This window comes from Elephas maximus, chromosome 26 (assembly GCF_024166365.1).
Source record: "Elephas maximus indicus isolate mEleMax1 chromosome 26, mEleMax1 primary haplotype, whole genome shotgun sequence".
In the NCBI taxonomy this organism is placed as follows: Eukaryota; Metazoa; Chordata; class Mammalia; order Proboscidea; family Elephantidae; genus Elephas; species Elephas maximus.
Window position 1 is genome coordinate 7,696,065 of NC_064844.1, and position 15,583 is coordinate 7,711,647.

General features: G+C 44.4%; 1 protein-coding gene across 3 annotated transcripts in view; it reads right to left on the reverse strand.

Moving 5' to 3' along the window:
• SPTBN1 (spectrin beta, non-erythrocytic 1) overlaps nucleotides 1-15,583 on the reverse strand; it is a 221,969-nt gene that overhangs the window by 155,623 nt on the left and 50,763 nt on the right. For all 3 annotated transcript variants that reach the window (XM_049870437.1, XM_049870438.1, XM_049870439.1), the window contains exon 2: nucleotides 401-595. In XM_049870437.1, coding sequence (XP_049726394.1) covers nucleotides 401-548 — 148 coding nt within the window. In that variant the 5' untranslated portion in view covers nucleotides 549-595. The remainder of the gene's footprint in view (nucleotides 1-400; nucleotides 596-15,583) is intronic.

Below are 15,583 nucleotides of genomic sequence, written 5' to 3' on the forward strand. Positions count from 1 at the left end.
TAGACTAATTGCAATTATCTTTGTGTATATAGTATGTTTCAAGATTTTGAAATGTAAAAATCTAGGCAAACATGAGACAATTACAGATGCATCAAAAATAAAAGAATTCTTCCAAATCAAGAACAGCTCTTTCTGAGTTGCTATAAAAATCACTCTCTGGGATGAACTGTTAAAAGATATGCAATGCAGGTATGTTCAGAATCCCTCTGGCTGTTAGGATGGGCAGCTCTCCAAATATGGAATTGGCTACCTTACAAAACGGCCAGCTTGATCCCATGGGAGACGTGTAAGTAGAGGTGACATGATCTTTAAACATGGCAGCCATGTTGGGACGGGATGGATGACTTTAGAGGGGACTTCAAACCATCCCGGGCCTCTGATGGGCATGAAGGAGGCTTACCTGCCAGAGCCTTGATGCGGGACCGCTCAAAGAGCCGCGCAGAGCTGTTCTCATTGTCCCAGTCATCCACATCCCAGCGGTTGTTGACATCGCTGTACTGCTGCTGGATTTCAATGTTGTCGTAGTCTGTGGCTACTGTGGTCGTCATCTTGATCTGTCTCAGCTGCAACTCCACATCAGCTCCTTCTTAGAGTTCTGTGAGGAGAAAAGGCAAGACATACTGTTATGGATTGAATTGTGTCCCCTTAAAATGTGTGTCAACTTGGCTAGGCCCGATTTCCAGTGTTGTGTAGCTGTCCACCATTTTGTCATTTGACCTGAGCATGTCCACTGGACCCAGGGTCCCTGTGCTGAGAAACTCCTACATCAGGGGAAGAGTGATGACAAGGACCTTCCTCCAGAGCCAACAGAGAGAGAAAGCCTTCCCCTGGAGCTAGTGCCCTGAATTTGGACTTCTAGCTTCCTAGATTGTGAGAAAATAAATTCCTCTTTGTTACAGCTGTCCACTTGGGTTATTTCTGTTATAGCAGCACTAGATGACTAATACACATACCTAAATGTGCAAAGTGAGTATCAAACCAAAAACTAAGCCCATTGCCATTGAGTTGATTCCGACCCGTAGTGACCCAATAGGACAGAGTAGAACTGCCCCATAGGGTTTCCAAGGAGCGTCTGGTGGATTCGAACTGCTGACCTTTTGATGAGCAGCCATAGCTCTTAACCACTATGCCACCACGGTTTCCAAAGTGAGTATAGTCCGCATAAGACTACCAGGATAAAGCCAAACACTGAGTGCATGCAAAGTCTAGCACAAGTTCTCTGCCGTCAGTCAAAACTGGCTTTGAACTTCAGCGTTGCCTCATAACACATGTGTGACCTTTAACATCTCTGAGCCTCAGCTTCCCCAACCATTAGAGTGAAAGGATGCTGTACAGGTTGTTGGGAAGACTGAATGAGATGATGGATGTCCCACAAACAGTGGATTTCTCCCTTCTTCCTAAAGTTTACATTTATAATTTTCAAGTTTTATCACAGATGGATCAACAGCCATTTGGGACTTCGGAACGAACTCATTTATCTCTATGGTATGTCACCATAAACCATAACCTTTTAGTGTCTCCTGGAAATTCATAAAATATTATATATGTGAACTGACAGATCACTTTATCTAACCACCTCAACTTACATTTTAGAAAGCTGACGCCTAAAATTAAATGAGATAGTAAATGTTCAGTTATAACACGAACAACAATGTTGGTATACAGAAGGTGCTCAATAAACAACGACTACAATTATTTATATTGCTGTGTAGTTACAAATTCTACTACCAGCACCCATGCCCACTCCTCACACCCCCACCAGGGTCACAGCGTTTTTCAGGAATAAATTCCGGCCCACTGCTGTCTTGTCTTTATCAGTGTCCTCAGAGAACTGGAAGAAATGTGTTCAGCTTTGAATATATGTCCTCTCTCCAATCCAGCCATCATCCACTCATTCAGCTAAAACACACAGAAGGCCTACTATGTGCCAGCGTGTTCCAGATACTAGCATATCACAGTAAACAAGATAAGGACCTTCTCGTAGGAGGAGCTGGACAAAAAGCCAGTAACAATGAGCAAGAGAGTTTAAAGAAAATAAAATGAAAGCAGCAAGACGTGACAGGGAGTGGGTGAATGTCTATTTTAGATCCGGTGGTCACAGAAGGCCCCTCTGAGCCAGTATTTAAATGGAGATCTCAATGTCAAATAGGAACAGGTCACGCACAGATTAAGAAGAGGATTCCAGGTAGAGGAAACAGCTGGTATGAAGGTCTTATGATGAGACGCAGCAAGGAGGAATGAAGAGAAGGCCAGTGTAGCTGGAGTCTAGTGAAAAAATACAGGAGCCAAGGTTGGAGAGGCAAGCGGGGCCAGGCCACCAAGGGCTCGGTCAGCCTGAGTCTGATGAGAAGCCGCTGTAGGATTTTAAGCAATAAACTGATATAGGAGGAGCTATGGTTTTAAAAGACCACTCCTGGGGCAGGAAAGCAGATTATAGGGGAAAGAACAGACGCAGGGGCCAGTTGGGAGGCTACCTCAGAGATGGCAGTGGCTGGGCCTTGGGTGTGGAGTGACGGTAGTAGGAAGTGGGTGTGCTTCAGAGGGAGAGCTTTCAGGGCCTGCTGAAAGACTGGACCTAAGGGGTGAGGGACTGGTGGTTGGTCTGAGTCAGGCTGAGTGCTTGTTATTGCTGTGGTTAATCAAACTCATGCAGCCTTTAAACTGTATCATAGGGGCTCAGGCTCAGCCAACTCTACAAAGCCATCTAAGTAAATTACAGGGACTCAGGCTCAGCCAACTCTACAAAGCCACCTAAGTAAATGACAGGGACTCAGGCTCAGCCAACTCTACAAAGCCATCTAAGTAAGTTACATTAAACTGCAAATGTAATAATAAGAATAAAAAAGAGGCCACCCTCCTTTTCAGAGGTAAGATGATGTCCCAAGGGAAAAGATGCTTGTCCAACCCCCACTTCTGTATTAATCTTCAAAAATCAGCTCGTTTAACAAAAGCCTAATTCCCTGTATACCAAGAATGTAACAAAGATCAGAAAACCCGTCGCCATAGAGTCCATTCCGACTCATAGCGACCCTATAGGACAGAGCAGAACCGCCCCATAGGGTTTCCAAGGAGCGGTTGGTGGATTCGAACTGCCAAGCTTTTGGTCAGCAGCCGAGCTCTTAACCACTGTGCCACCAGGACTTCAAATCACCAGCTTGTGTACACCAGACCACCACACAGCAGCAACAAAATGACCACCCAAGAGCTGATTTTATTTTCCCTGACATATGGCACAACACAAGGAAGATAAACAAAATAAAGCCAGATATGCAGGAAAAAAAAAAAAACATGGTTCTTGCTGTGTTTGAAGTGGGGCTTTTCTCGAGCTCCAGCACCTCACCACATACGTCAGCGCAGCCAGGTTTCCACGGCAAACAAATTAAGCTGAATCACATGAACTGCACCTTAATCGTGTAACAACTGATGGAACCAGCAGAGAACTGCCGCATTTGCCACGAGCTGTTTTCTGACAAGCTATCCCAGAACGTCGCCAACACAGCCTACATGTTCCTGAGGAGGAAGCATGGCGACCACCGTAAAACAGGGCCAAAACATCTGGAACTCAAATGGTCCCCCCATCTTTTCTCAAACAGAAAACTCTGGGATGGGAGTAAACTCCTGAATTCCCATCAAAAAACAAAAACCAAACCCACTGCCACCGAGTCGATTCTGACTCATAGCAATCCTACAGGACGGAGTAGAACTGCCCCATAGGATTTCCAAGCAGCAGATGCTGGATTTGAACTGCTGACCTTTTGATTAGCAGCTGAGCTCTTGACCGCTGTGCCACCAGGGCTCCAAATTCCCATCAGATAGACGTGATCAATCCCAACAATATAAATGTATTGGTAGATTAATTCACAGGATTTCATAAAAACACACAAAAAATTTCAAGAACCTAATCCAGTCAGTATATCGAATGATCTTAGAGTTGCTTCTAGACTTCAGAGTCATAACCTCCTTCAAAATAAAATCCAGTTTTAAAAAAAAAATCAACGTTGTCATGTACCACTTGGCCTTGAAGACGGTGGATTTTCCTATCTCAATATCTAAGACTTTTGTAAAATTCAGCCATGGAGAATGCTACCTCTAGGGAAAAATATGAAAATCATATTAATCCCAAATTTCTGAGGGCATGGAAAGTGCGATTTAACCCAACCCGAGGCAGAATCGGAGCGCCACGTACCTCACTTCAGGTTCGTTTTTGGCTATCTGGTGCCACCTGCTGACCAGTAGGAGGGAGCCAGACCACAGCCTCCCGGGCAGCGACCAGCCGGCCACCAACCCAGGGCTCCAGCTTCCCTCACGCCCGGTTCTGAGTAAACCCAGCTACAACCTCTTCCCCCATGATTCTCTCCTCTGACCACCGGCTCACCCCTAAAATCACTAACTGCTTTCCACAAATTTCTCAATAAGCCTCTTGCCGTCACAGTGACCCTAGAAGACAGAGTAGAACTACCCCACAGGGTTTCCAAAGAGCAGCTGGTGGATTCGAACTGCTGGCCTTTTGGTTAGCAGCTTGAGCTCTTAACCACTGCACCGCCAGGGCTCCAAATATTTGTTTTAAAAAAAAATGTTGCCATCGAGTCGACTCCAACTCACAGCGACTCTATAGGACAGAGCAGAACTGCCCCATAGGGTTTCCAAGAACTGGCTGGTGGATTTGAACAGCCGACCTTTTGGTTAGCAGCCAAGCTCTTAACCACTGCGCCACCAGGGTTCCAATTTCTCAACAAGCAAGTGGTAATCCTTTTCTTAAGCTTAAAATAAGTCAGAGAACTTTAAGCACATTTTTTCTAGGTGTTCTTCAATAGCACCATGATTGCTGCTTAAAACAAAGACAGGAATGAGAAGCAAAAGCACCTACTAATGTGTGTACAAAAAAATACCAATACGGTTAAGCTTTTCTTTTTATTCAATTGTTGCAGTCATGTTTCCAGAATTTGGAATATCAGGGTTTTTTTTTTTCCTTCCATATTCTCCACCTGTCCGAAGGCAATATTCTTGTCAAATGGCTGAGTTTTTCTTAGTGATGAAAACCCTTTTTTTTTTTTTCAGGGCAAAACATTCCCCAGTCCCACCAGGGGGCTTTGGCAAGGGGTGCAACAGAGCCCAGCAGGGGGCCATGGGGGTGCAACATAAATATAAAAGTGTGCTTCTAGGTATTCAACAGCAACCAGGAAATGACCTGAGGGCGAGCAACAGCCAGGGTCTAGGAAAAGCATTAGAGAGCGTGCCCAGGGCATGGGGATTCCAGAAGTCCAACATGCTGCAAGCATCATGGTCCTCTCATCCATTCTGTAGGAACCATGCCAGCTGTGGGGAGAGGTGACATCACACACCAGGGGTCCCCAGAAGGTTATCTATAAATGGGCTGGATTTTCCCAAGGTGCTATCATCAGTCCTGTGTCCCAGTGGCCCGTGAAGTAATCTGTACCTTCTTCAATGGCTGTGGGAAGATCAGAAGGAGAGACGAGAGGAAGGCTGGCCATCTTGGAGCTCTGCCTGGTGGCTCCGGCATTAGGAAAGCTTGAGAGAACTGTGTAAAGTTGGCATGAGGCAGGACAATTCCCCTCCTAAAGAAGGACCCTCAGAGCCTCCACGGGCTCAGTAGGGCTCGGATTCTTGATTGCCACAGGAGCTCATTAGAGTCCTCAGATAAACAGAAATCAGTAAAATATCCTGGTTGTGACAGGAGTAATTAATATCCCTTTCTCTGAGACTAGGTTTTGGAAAAACTGTTAAAAGTGGCGATTTACCTTCCCTGCTCTCCTTTCTCTCTCTCTCTCTAAACCAAAAAACCAAACCCGTTGCCATCAAGTTGACTATGACTTATAGTGCCCTTACGGGACAGAGTAGAACTGTCCTTTTCAAGGAGCAGCTGGTGGATTCAAACTGCCAACCTTTTGGTTAGCAGCCTAGCTCTTAACCACTGTGCCACCAGGGCTCCTCTCTCTCTCCGTACCTATTAGTAAGAATTTAAAAAAACGAGTCTTCTCAACTTACTCATCTCTAAACACATGTCCTGCTGAAAGCAGTGGTGGTTCTGCGGTAGAATTCTCACCTTCCACGCAGGAAACCCAGGTTCCAGCCCCAGCCAACATATCTCAAGAACAGCCGCCACCTGTCTGTTAGCGGAAGCCTGTGTGATGCTATGATGAAGAACACGTTTCTGCGGAACTTCCAGGCTACGGAGACTAGGAAGAAAGGCCTGGTGATCGTGCCTTCCAAAAAATCAGCCAATGAAAAGACTGTGGATCACAATGGTCCAATCCTGTACACACGGGGTCACCATGAGTCAGAGGCTGACTCGAGGGTGACTAACAACAGCAATCATATGTCCTACCAACTGACATTTTCTAAAAGATGCCCCCCCCCAAAAAAAAGCTTTATTGTTTTCTCTTCAAACTGGTGGGCCAAGACAGAAATGGTTGAGGAAACTATTATCCTCACCCTACGAGGCAAAAAGGTTCCCACAGCTGTGGCAAGACTCTGACAAGGTCATAGCTGCTAGGGAGGAGCTGGAGCACCACCCTTCCAGTAAGCTCTAGAACACCCTATTAGTTCATTATTTCATTCCTCAGAAGAAAATCTACCAACGGCTCTCCACGCTCAGAACCTTTAGAAGAGAAAATGGGATCCTCCACTAGGGGGCCTGGCCCATGTCTCCAGCTTTGTCTCACTACTGCTGCCTTTTCTCAGCTTAAAGTCTTGTAGCTCCTGGGGGGGAAGTCGGCCTCATGTTTCACCTTCAAATCTCCTACCCGGAACAGCGGCTACCCTTCCTGCACACCCTAGCTCAGGTATCACCTCATGTAAGAAGTCTCTCTAATCACACCCCACCACTGCCACCCGGTCTGAATTAGACACCATAGCCCGCACACATATACTTTCGGACAAGTTAGAATACCTCTGACCTATCACTTATTATTAGCACACTGTCTCGTGCTTATAAAATTCCTACTTATCTCCAATAGGCTCTTGAGATCACCCGCCATCATACTGTCCTTGTATCTCTCGACTCCCAGCCTGGTGCCCAGAAGCACTAAGTGCTTGCTCATTACATGTTTGCCGGCTGGCTGGCTGGTGGGTAGGTGGGAGGCTGGCAGAAGGAAGAATGGATGGTTACTGCAAGATGAAGTCATGAAGCAATGCCGTTCCAAGCTGTCACTCTGGTACTAGGCTCCATCAGTCACAAAGCCCAAAACACATACGCTGCTGAGCTACGTACATCTGGCGGACATTCTGCCTTCAAGGAAGCCATAATTTTTTAAGTAGGCAGCTTCTGAATGTGAACACACATTTAATAAGGTGCTTCTCCACAAACATATTAAACTTTAGTAATGCCCTTTTACATTTTGGTTTTAACCCATGAAAACAATTTTTTTTGTCTGAACTACTCAGACTTCAGAGAGGAAAGCAACAGATAGAAAATAGGATTTTTGTTGAAACTGTACACACATACATGCCTTTCCTTAATACGCAATCTTAGCCAAAGGCTCAAGTAAATTAAGTAAAAATGAAGAAGGTGACCAACATCTGCCAGTCCTTTTTACAGAGGAAAACCATTCGCTAGCAATCACTCTGGCAGAATTCATAGAGCCAAAAGTTCTGCCAGTGCTTAAGAACCTTCCCTCTGTACTCATAAAGGACTTGAAAAAAGCATACACTTGACTGTTGGTGTGCTATCTTTAAAAATAAAAAAAAATTTCTCCTCAGGACTTTGAAGGGACCAAGCTGTGTGCCTGAGAATGTTCAGTGAGAGACCAATTCGATCCTGCCCCAACCCTGTCACGTGCTCAGTGGCCAGAAAGCAGAGGGTCACACAGTGCTTACAGTCTGTCACTGAGGCACTGTGGCACCGTATGTATACTCAATAAAGAGAGGGATCTCCAAGCAACCACTTCCAGACCACTGTGATGAACAAACCCGGCTAACCTACTCAGGTTCAGGGACCTGGTGCCACAAAAAGGCCCAAGGGTCCATCATAAACATTCAGAGTCTTCTGTTCACAAACACCAAGGCACGCATGGGAAGTCCTACCATGACAGGTAACAACGTAAGAAAAGCCACACACACACACACACACACGCAAGGTCCTTTATACAAGCATTATTTCCTTTTAAAGCAATCCAGTTTACTTGTAGCTTTACAGGAACCAGGGCTTCCAACTGGTTCATTCAAGTTCAAACCCCTCCTGAGGATTTGCATTTCTGCCCCCAGATGTACTGAATCAGAATTTACATTTTAACAAGATCCCTGAGTGATTCTTATGTATAATAAATTTTGAGAACCACAGCTCTACTAGTGAAGGAGCCCGGGTGACGCAGTGGTTAAGCACTCGGCTGCTAACCAAATGGCCAGCAATTCGAACCCACCAGCCACTCCCAGGGAGAAAGAAGTAGCAGTCTGCTTCCATAAAGATTTACAGCCTTGCAAACCCTATGGGGCAGTTGTACCCTCTCCTAGAGGGTCACTGTGAGTCAGAATCAACTCAACGGCAGTGGGTTTAAGTTTTGGGTTCTGGGTTTGGGCTGGGAGTGCTTCTCAGAATTGGTCCCTAACCAGCAGCATTAGCATCACCTGGCAACTTGTTAGAAATGCAAATTTTCAGCAGAGGTTCCGACGGGAACTAACTGGTTGGAAGCCCTGACAGGTACACGCCTGCTGTATAAAATGCACCTTAGAGCTGTACAAACTATAGTCAGAATTCATAAAATCAGATCATTTGAGGAGACAAGGGTTCTCGGAGACCTATTTAAGTAAAACTCATTAATAAAAAAAAAAACTCATTGCTGTGGAGTTGATTCCAACTCATAGCAACCCTACAGGACAAGGTAGAGCTGCCCCATAGGGTTTCCAAGGAGTGGCTAGTGGATTTGAACTGCCGACCTTTTGGTTAGCAGCCAAATGCTTAACCACTGCGCCACCAGGGCTCCTCATTAATAAAGGTGGTCTTCAGATACTCTATAGCTGTACTAACTTTTGTCTGTTTTAACATGACAGAGCATGTTAAAATCGCCCACTTTGTGGATTTATTAGATTTTCCTTCTAATCTCCTGAGTCACATTTAAGATCATGATTATTCTATCTTCTCAGTGGGTTGTTAACATTATGAAATATTCTGTTTTATCCATATTAACACATCATGCTATGAATTCCATTTTGATTGACAGCAGTGTATTTACGTGGTATATCTTTTTCCATCCTACAATTTCAACCTTCCTGAGTTTTTGTTTTAGGTGTATTTTTTACTGCTTTGGAGTCCCTGGGGAGTGCAAACAGTTACTGCATCTGGATGCTAACTGAAAGGCTGGAGCTTCAAGCCCACCCGCAGGTGCCTCAGAAGAACGGCCTGCTGGTCTACTTCTGAAAATTAGCCACTGAAAATCCTATGGGAGACAGTTCTACTCTGACGCACATGGAGATGCCATGAGTTGGAGTCAGCTAGACAGCGAATGGTTAAAAGGGGTTTTATCGTTTAATCCAACCCGAGTCTGTCATTTAATGGGCAATTATCTACTAGAATTGCTGCCATATTTGAGGTTTCTGTCAACTTTATGTTTTCTGCCTTAATTAATAAAATCTGAAGAAACTGGGATCCAAAGAGTTAAACAACTGGCTCCAGCCACGCAGTCTTAAATCCAACATCTTTATTATCACTGAATCCAGAGCCATAACTCAATCTAATCTTTAAAACGTTGACAGCGGGTGAGTCTAACAACCAGAGAAAACCCTAACACTAATAAAAATCACCTAATTTTTTTGATGCTTTACTTTATGCCACGCACAGCGCTTTTCCTGCTTGCTGACTCAGTCTTCCCCACAACCTTCTGAGCCCTCTCTTATACATCCATAAACAAGGCTTGCCCCCGGTTGGTACAAGCAAGAACAGCACTGTGCTTGGCATAAATGAAATGAGGAAGCCAGGCGGATTTGAAGCAAGTGTGTATGACTCCCTAGAACATGCTTTAAACCCATAAATAAGCCTGGTTTCTGAGACACAGCCTTTCAACAGTGATCCATCCCAGAAAACTACCTAATGAACTCAAGGTTCTTAAATAAATGAGGAAATGAAGTGGATTAGCCCCTTTCGAAGTCTAATTAATGCCTAGAGCAACAACCCACACCAGCCAGACCTCCCAGCTCATACCTTCTCTGTGAGGAGATATTGTCCCCAAAGAAGTGAAAACTCATTGGGAGGGGGACTTACTCTTTTTTATGTAAGCATGGATATACAGTGTCTGTGGTATTAAAATTTTGTGGGTGGGCAATTAGGAAAAAAAAATGTCTAAAAGGATCCTGGTGGGGAAAGGAAATCATAATAAAAACGTTGAGACCCACTATCCAAGCTAAAGAGAAACCATTCATCTCCTTTAAGTAAACGAGGACTTGAAGAAAGGTCTTAGAAGACAGGAAGATGAAAAGCACATTTCTTTGTGCCAAAGAATTAGAATTTCATATTCCACGGGTCACATTCATCATGCCTCAGATGTAAAAGCTCACAGTGGGCTATTCCCCCAAACATTAAGTGGGCTTTTAGGGCAGGGAGGGTTGAGCCATCGACTGACAGTATTCAATGACTAAAGCGCTCATTATAAGGCTTCGTCCCCAATACTCAGAAACAATCTCCTTCCCACACAGCCAAAAACACCACTGAAAGGTCGGTTCTGCCTTCATGAACAGGACAAATTTGTTATGTTTTGTTTTTTAATGGGCACGTTAAAATGGGCATACCAGCTTAGGGGCAAGGAGAGAAGACGGAAGGGGACAGGAAACCTGGACGAATGGAAATGGGAAGCCAAAGTCAAGAAGGGGAGAGTGTTGACACGTTGTGAGGTTGGCAACCGATGTCACAAAACAATGTCACTAAATTAATCCTTTCTATAAAGGAATTTGGAGCCCTGGTGCCATAGTGGTCAAGAGCTCAGCTGCTAACCAGAAGGTCAGCAGTTCGAATCCACCAGTTGCTCCTTGGAAACCCTACGGACCAGGTCTTCTCTGTCCTAGAGGGTCGCTATAGGGTCGCTATAGGGTTGCTATAGGGTTGCTAGGAGTTGGAATCGACTCAGTGGCAACAGGTTTGGTTTTAGTTTTATAAAGGAAATTAAAATATGTCACTGGTGGGAAATATACTGAATGTAACTAGTTTTATTTAGAGCAGCTTATTAAAAAGATTCCGTCACCACAGTATAAGAACTTATCATTGCTATACAGGAGGACCAAGAATACATTTCCACAATAGGGAACAGTATAATACAGGGGGAAAAATAGGGCATCTTTCCGACCTTCTTCCATTTTACAGAGTAAACTGTACAGGCAACAGCAAAATTATAACTGGATTTATTATTTGAGTATCTTACAAACGAAAAGGAACTTATTACAGTGCCTAAAACTTATCCTCATTTGCTACTTACACGTTAAAACTGTAAACCAAGTACCTTATTCCATTATTTTTTTTGCCTACATATGATGTTATCTAAATTTTGAATATAAAATTACAGGCCATAATATATATTTTTTTAATCTGATTTACACTGAAAATAGATTGGGAGAGAAAGGGTAGCTTTTCAAATGTCCATTTATAAACCTCAAAATCACCTACGTTGAGTCAAAATTAGTTGTTAAAAAATAATCCCTAATAAACACATAGCTATTTTCACAGTTAAAGGCCATCCCCATTTCTATTCTACTTACAGAGAGCAAATAAAATTGAAATTATTAACTCAACACAGACCTGACACCATGGTCTTCTAGCCAACATGGTGGGGTTTCTGACCCCTATAAATATCTGTCTTACACTTACTTTGAGACAGTTTTAAATTACATTATAGTTCTGCTAGCACTGCCGCCAAAATGCTGATTGTGTATTTCAGTGAGTTTGGCGTTTCGCTGCCTTATTCTTTGTGACATTTCATACGTTGGTATCACATGTGCCCTAACAAAGGAGCAGTGATATTCCTTCTATTTGGAAGCCGGCTTCTATACCAAGAGCAGCAGGCCACTGCCAAAACTCTCTGCATTTCTCTGTCTAGCAAATGAAAACGCGTATCTCAATTACCTGGAATAAGAATTAAACGAGAGAAAAGTGTGATACTGCAGCGAAAAGCAACACCAAGTGATGAACACACATGCACACACAGAAAGCTCCTCCAGGGCCTGGATCCTATCTGTTCTGTTCATCTTCATGCTGCCAGCACCCAGCTCAGTGCCTGACGCTGCTGTTGTTGTTAGGTGCCATCCAGTTGGCATCCAGTTGGTTCTGACTCACAGCAACCCTATGCACAACAGAAAACACCGCCCGGTGTCTGCGCCACCCTCACAATCGCTGCTACATTTGAGCCTGTTCTTGCAGCCACTGTGTCAATCCATCTCATTGAGGGTCTTCCTCTTTTTCACTGACCCTCTAGCTCACCAAGCATGATGTCCTTCTCCAGGGACTGGTCCCTCCTGATAACGTGTCCAAAGTACATGAGACGAAGTCTTGCCATTCTTGCTTCTAAGGAGCATTCTGGCCGCACTTCTTCCAAGACAGATTTGTTCTTCTGGCTTGCTGTTGCTAGGTGCTGTCGAGTTGGTTCCGAACCATAGTGACCCTATGTATCACAGACCAAAACACTGCCTGGTCCTGTGTCACCCTCACAAATGTTCCTGTGTTTCAGTCCATTCTTACAGCCACTGTGTCAATCCATCTCACTGAGGGTCTTCCTCTTTTTCGCTGACCCTCTACTTTACCAAGCATGATGTCCTTCTCCAGGGACCGGTCCCTCCCAATAACGCGTCCAAAGCACATGAGACAAAGTCTCACTACGATGCATAGCAGTGCTCAAAAACAAGTGTGAAATGAAACGTCAGAAGGACAGCTGGAAAAGTGCCACCACAGAGCAATCTACCTCTGAAACACAGCGCCTCTTTCTGCCTAAATAACATGTATCCTGGACCCTTGTAAAATTCTCATTGTTTTATAAGGGGCAACCTTCTTTTTATTCACAGTCTTTTGGCAAAGAAAGATTCTTTATACAAAATTTATTTTTAACTGACGTAAAATCAAGGGTCACATCTGGTTGGGAATAGAATCATGGCTCATTTCATAATCTCATTTGGGTGTGCTTTACAGAAAATTTCTTTTAAATATGGATGATTCTAAGAATCATTTCCCTTTGCCAAATGACCTAACACATAGGCTGTGTAAGGTCAGTCAAATTTCCAGAGGCTTAAATAGCTTTAGTTAAATTTTCTCTGGAGGGCAGCTCAAACAACCCTCAGTGCTTAGCTTAACACTCAGTGGCAAGCCTTTTCCCTTTGTGGGCTTGGTAAATATTTCCTAAACTTACTTAGACATCTGCAACTCACCCAACAAATAGAATGAGCAAAGGTTGGCCTACGGTGCTTGAAAAAGAGAAGTGCTATCATTCCCGGCAAAACCATTCAAATAAATATTGTTTAAACACAATGAAACCTCTATTACCACATTTTGTTCAGACCTCTACTACTAAATTTTGATCATGTTGAAAAACAAAACAAAACAAAAAACATTTCTGAGCAATACACACAGACTGGAATCCATTAGAATCCTGCACACGGCTGCTTAGAAGTTCGATTCCAAAGCTGTTCAATACCAGGCTTGGTTAACAAAGGTCAGTTAAAATAAATGTGGATTCACGTTGGCTCACCAGAATATTTAAAGGTTGGTATGCCAGAAACCTGGAGCCCTGGTGGTGCAGTGGTTAAGCGTTTGGCTGCTAACCAAAGGGTTGGCAGTTCGAATCCACCAGCTGCTCCTTGGAAATCCTATGGGGCAGTTCTACTCTGTCCTATAGGGTCGCTATGAGTCAGAATCAACTTGATGGCAATGTATTTTGTTTTAATCAAGAAAAATTAGCCACAACATTAGAAATATTGTCACAAGTTTAGAATCCCAGAGGAGTTTTCTGATTTATAACTAACGGCATGCAGGTACCATGGGTGGCCAGCCACAGGTAAGTACGTCTACTGCAGGACCAGACTATAGTCCAGCCAAATCAACTGGTCCAATGTCCAGGATGGAGAGTATCTCATCACACTTCCCAGAAAGACACAGGGAAGTGCATAGCCTGTCCAAGGCCACAGGGGCACAGGCCTGCAGTTCAAGGCGTTAGAGGCTCCCACTCTATTGCTAACATTACTTCAAAACGAAAATAAGGTCTGAGCTGGTGATGTCCTCAATCAGGTTCAAAAGCAAAACCAGCAACTTTTCTTGTTCGCACAAAAGGGGGAGAAAGGGATTAGAAAGGAAAGAACCAGAGCGCTCAGGCCACTCCAAATTTCTTTAAAACCTTGCCGGTGACAATGATTTTGGAAACCGCATTTCTGAACTACTTTCCTGACCAAAATCAAGATGGGACCTTTATTTATCCCCTTGATATCTGATACTAATAAACCAGCGCTCTGCTTCCCAAGACAGCTATGACAGAGAATGCCTTTGTTTTTCCTGCCCTCAGATGCTTTCAAAGCAGTTAATTGCTTCTTTTGTCAAAACCAGCAGTGGGGTGAAGAATGAACTGGATAGCCAGGCTATGTAGAGTGTTTGGAGGGAACCAAGTTCTGCCAGCATTCTGTGATTCTACGCAGAGAGAAAACGGGGGCCAGGAAGCCAGCAGGGGCTGGATTTTGAGCCCTTTCCGAATGAATCCTAAAGCTATCAACTGTGCCGTTAAAACCCCGTCGCATGATTTTACAGAAAAAAATGTTTTGAAAGGACGATACTGTACACCTGTCGCATATAACCTGTTGCTTCTGACTGTTCCAAAGCTGTAGTTTTCTTACGCTTATAAAACTAACTGATTTTGAGTTTACGCTTGCTGGAGTAGAAGAAACCACTTAAAGTAACTGGTTCCAAAAAACAAACCCACTGCTGCTCAGCTTAATCACTGAGGCACCAGGGCTCCTATATGAAGCAACAAGAGGTTATTTTAAAAGCTAGTTCATTTGTAGGTGGCTTTTTTTTTTTCTTTATTAGAGGAGACCCCGGTGGCGTAGTGGTTAAGTGCTATGGCTGCTAACCAAAGGGTCAGCAGTTCAAATCCACCAGGCGCTCCTTGGAAACTCTATGGGGCAGTTCTACTTTGTCCTATAGGGTCGCTATGAGTCGGAATCGACTCAACGGCACTGGGTTTGGTGTGGTTTTTGGTCATCATTAGAAATAAATTAATTACCCTGGATACTGACCAACCCACGAGTGTCCAGAAGGGGGCAGCCAGGCTATAAGACACTTTGGAATCACAACCCAGGCAAGGCAGCTGGAGGAGCCAGGACCCTTCGGGAGAAAAGTTAGGAACCCAGCTCCACCCACTCCCGTGGAGTCGACTGGACTCAGAGACACCCAGCTACTACAAATACCCAAGGAGCCCTCAAGTGGCCACTGGCACGGCAGCCTGCGGGCAGGGAAGCAGCAATTTCCCAGCGGCTGAGTTCCAAGGAGTTTTCCGGCAACAAGAGCGTTCCAAAAATGTGGAGGGCTGGCCAGTGAGTAAGAAGTTCACCAGCATCACCAGAGAGGTTCACAGGGTGGGGGTTACCACTTGACAAGGACGCTATGGATGGG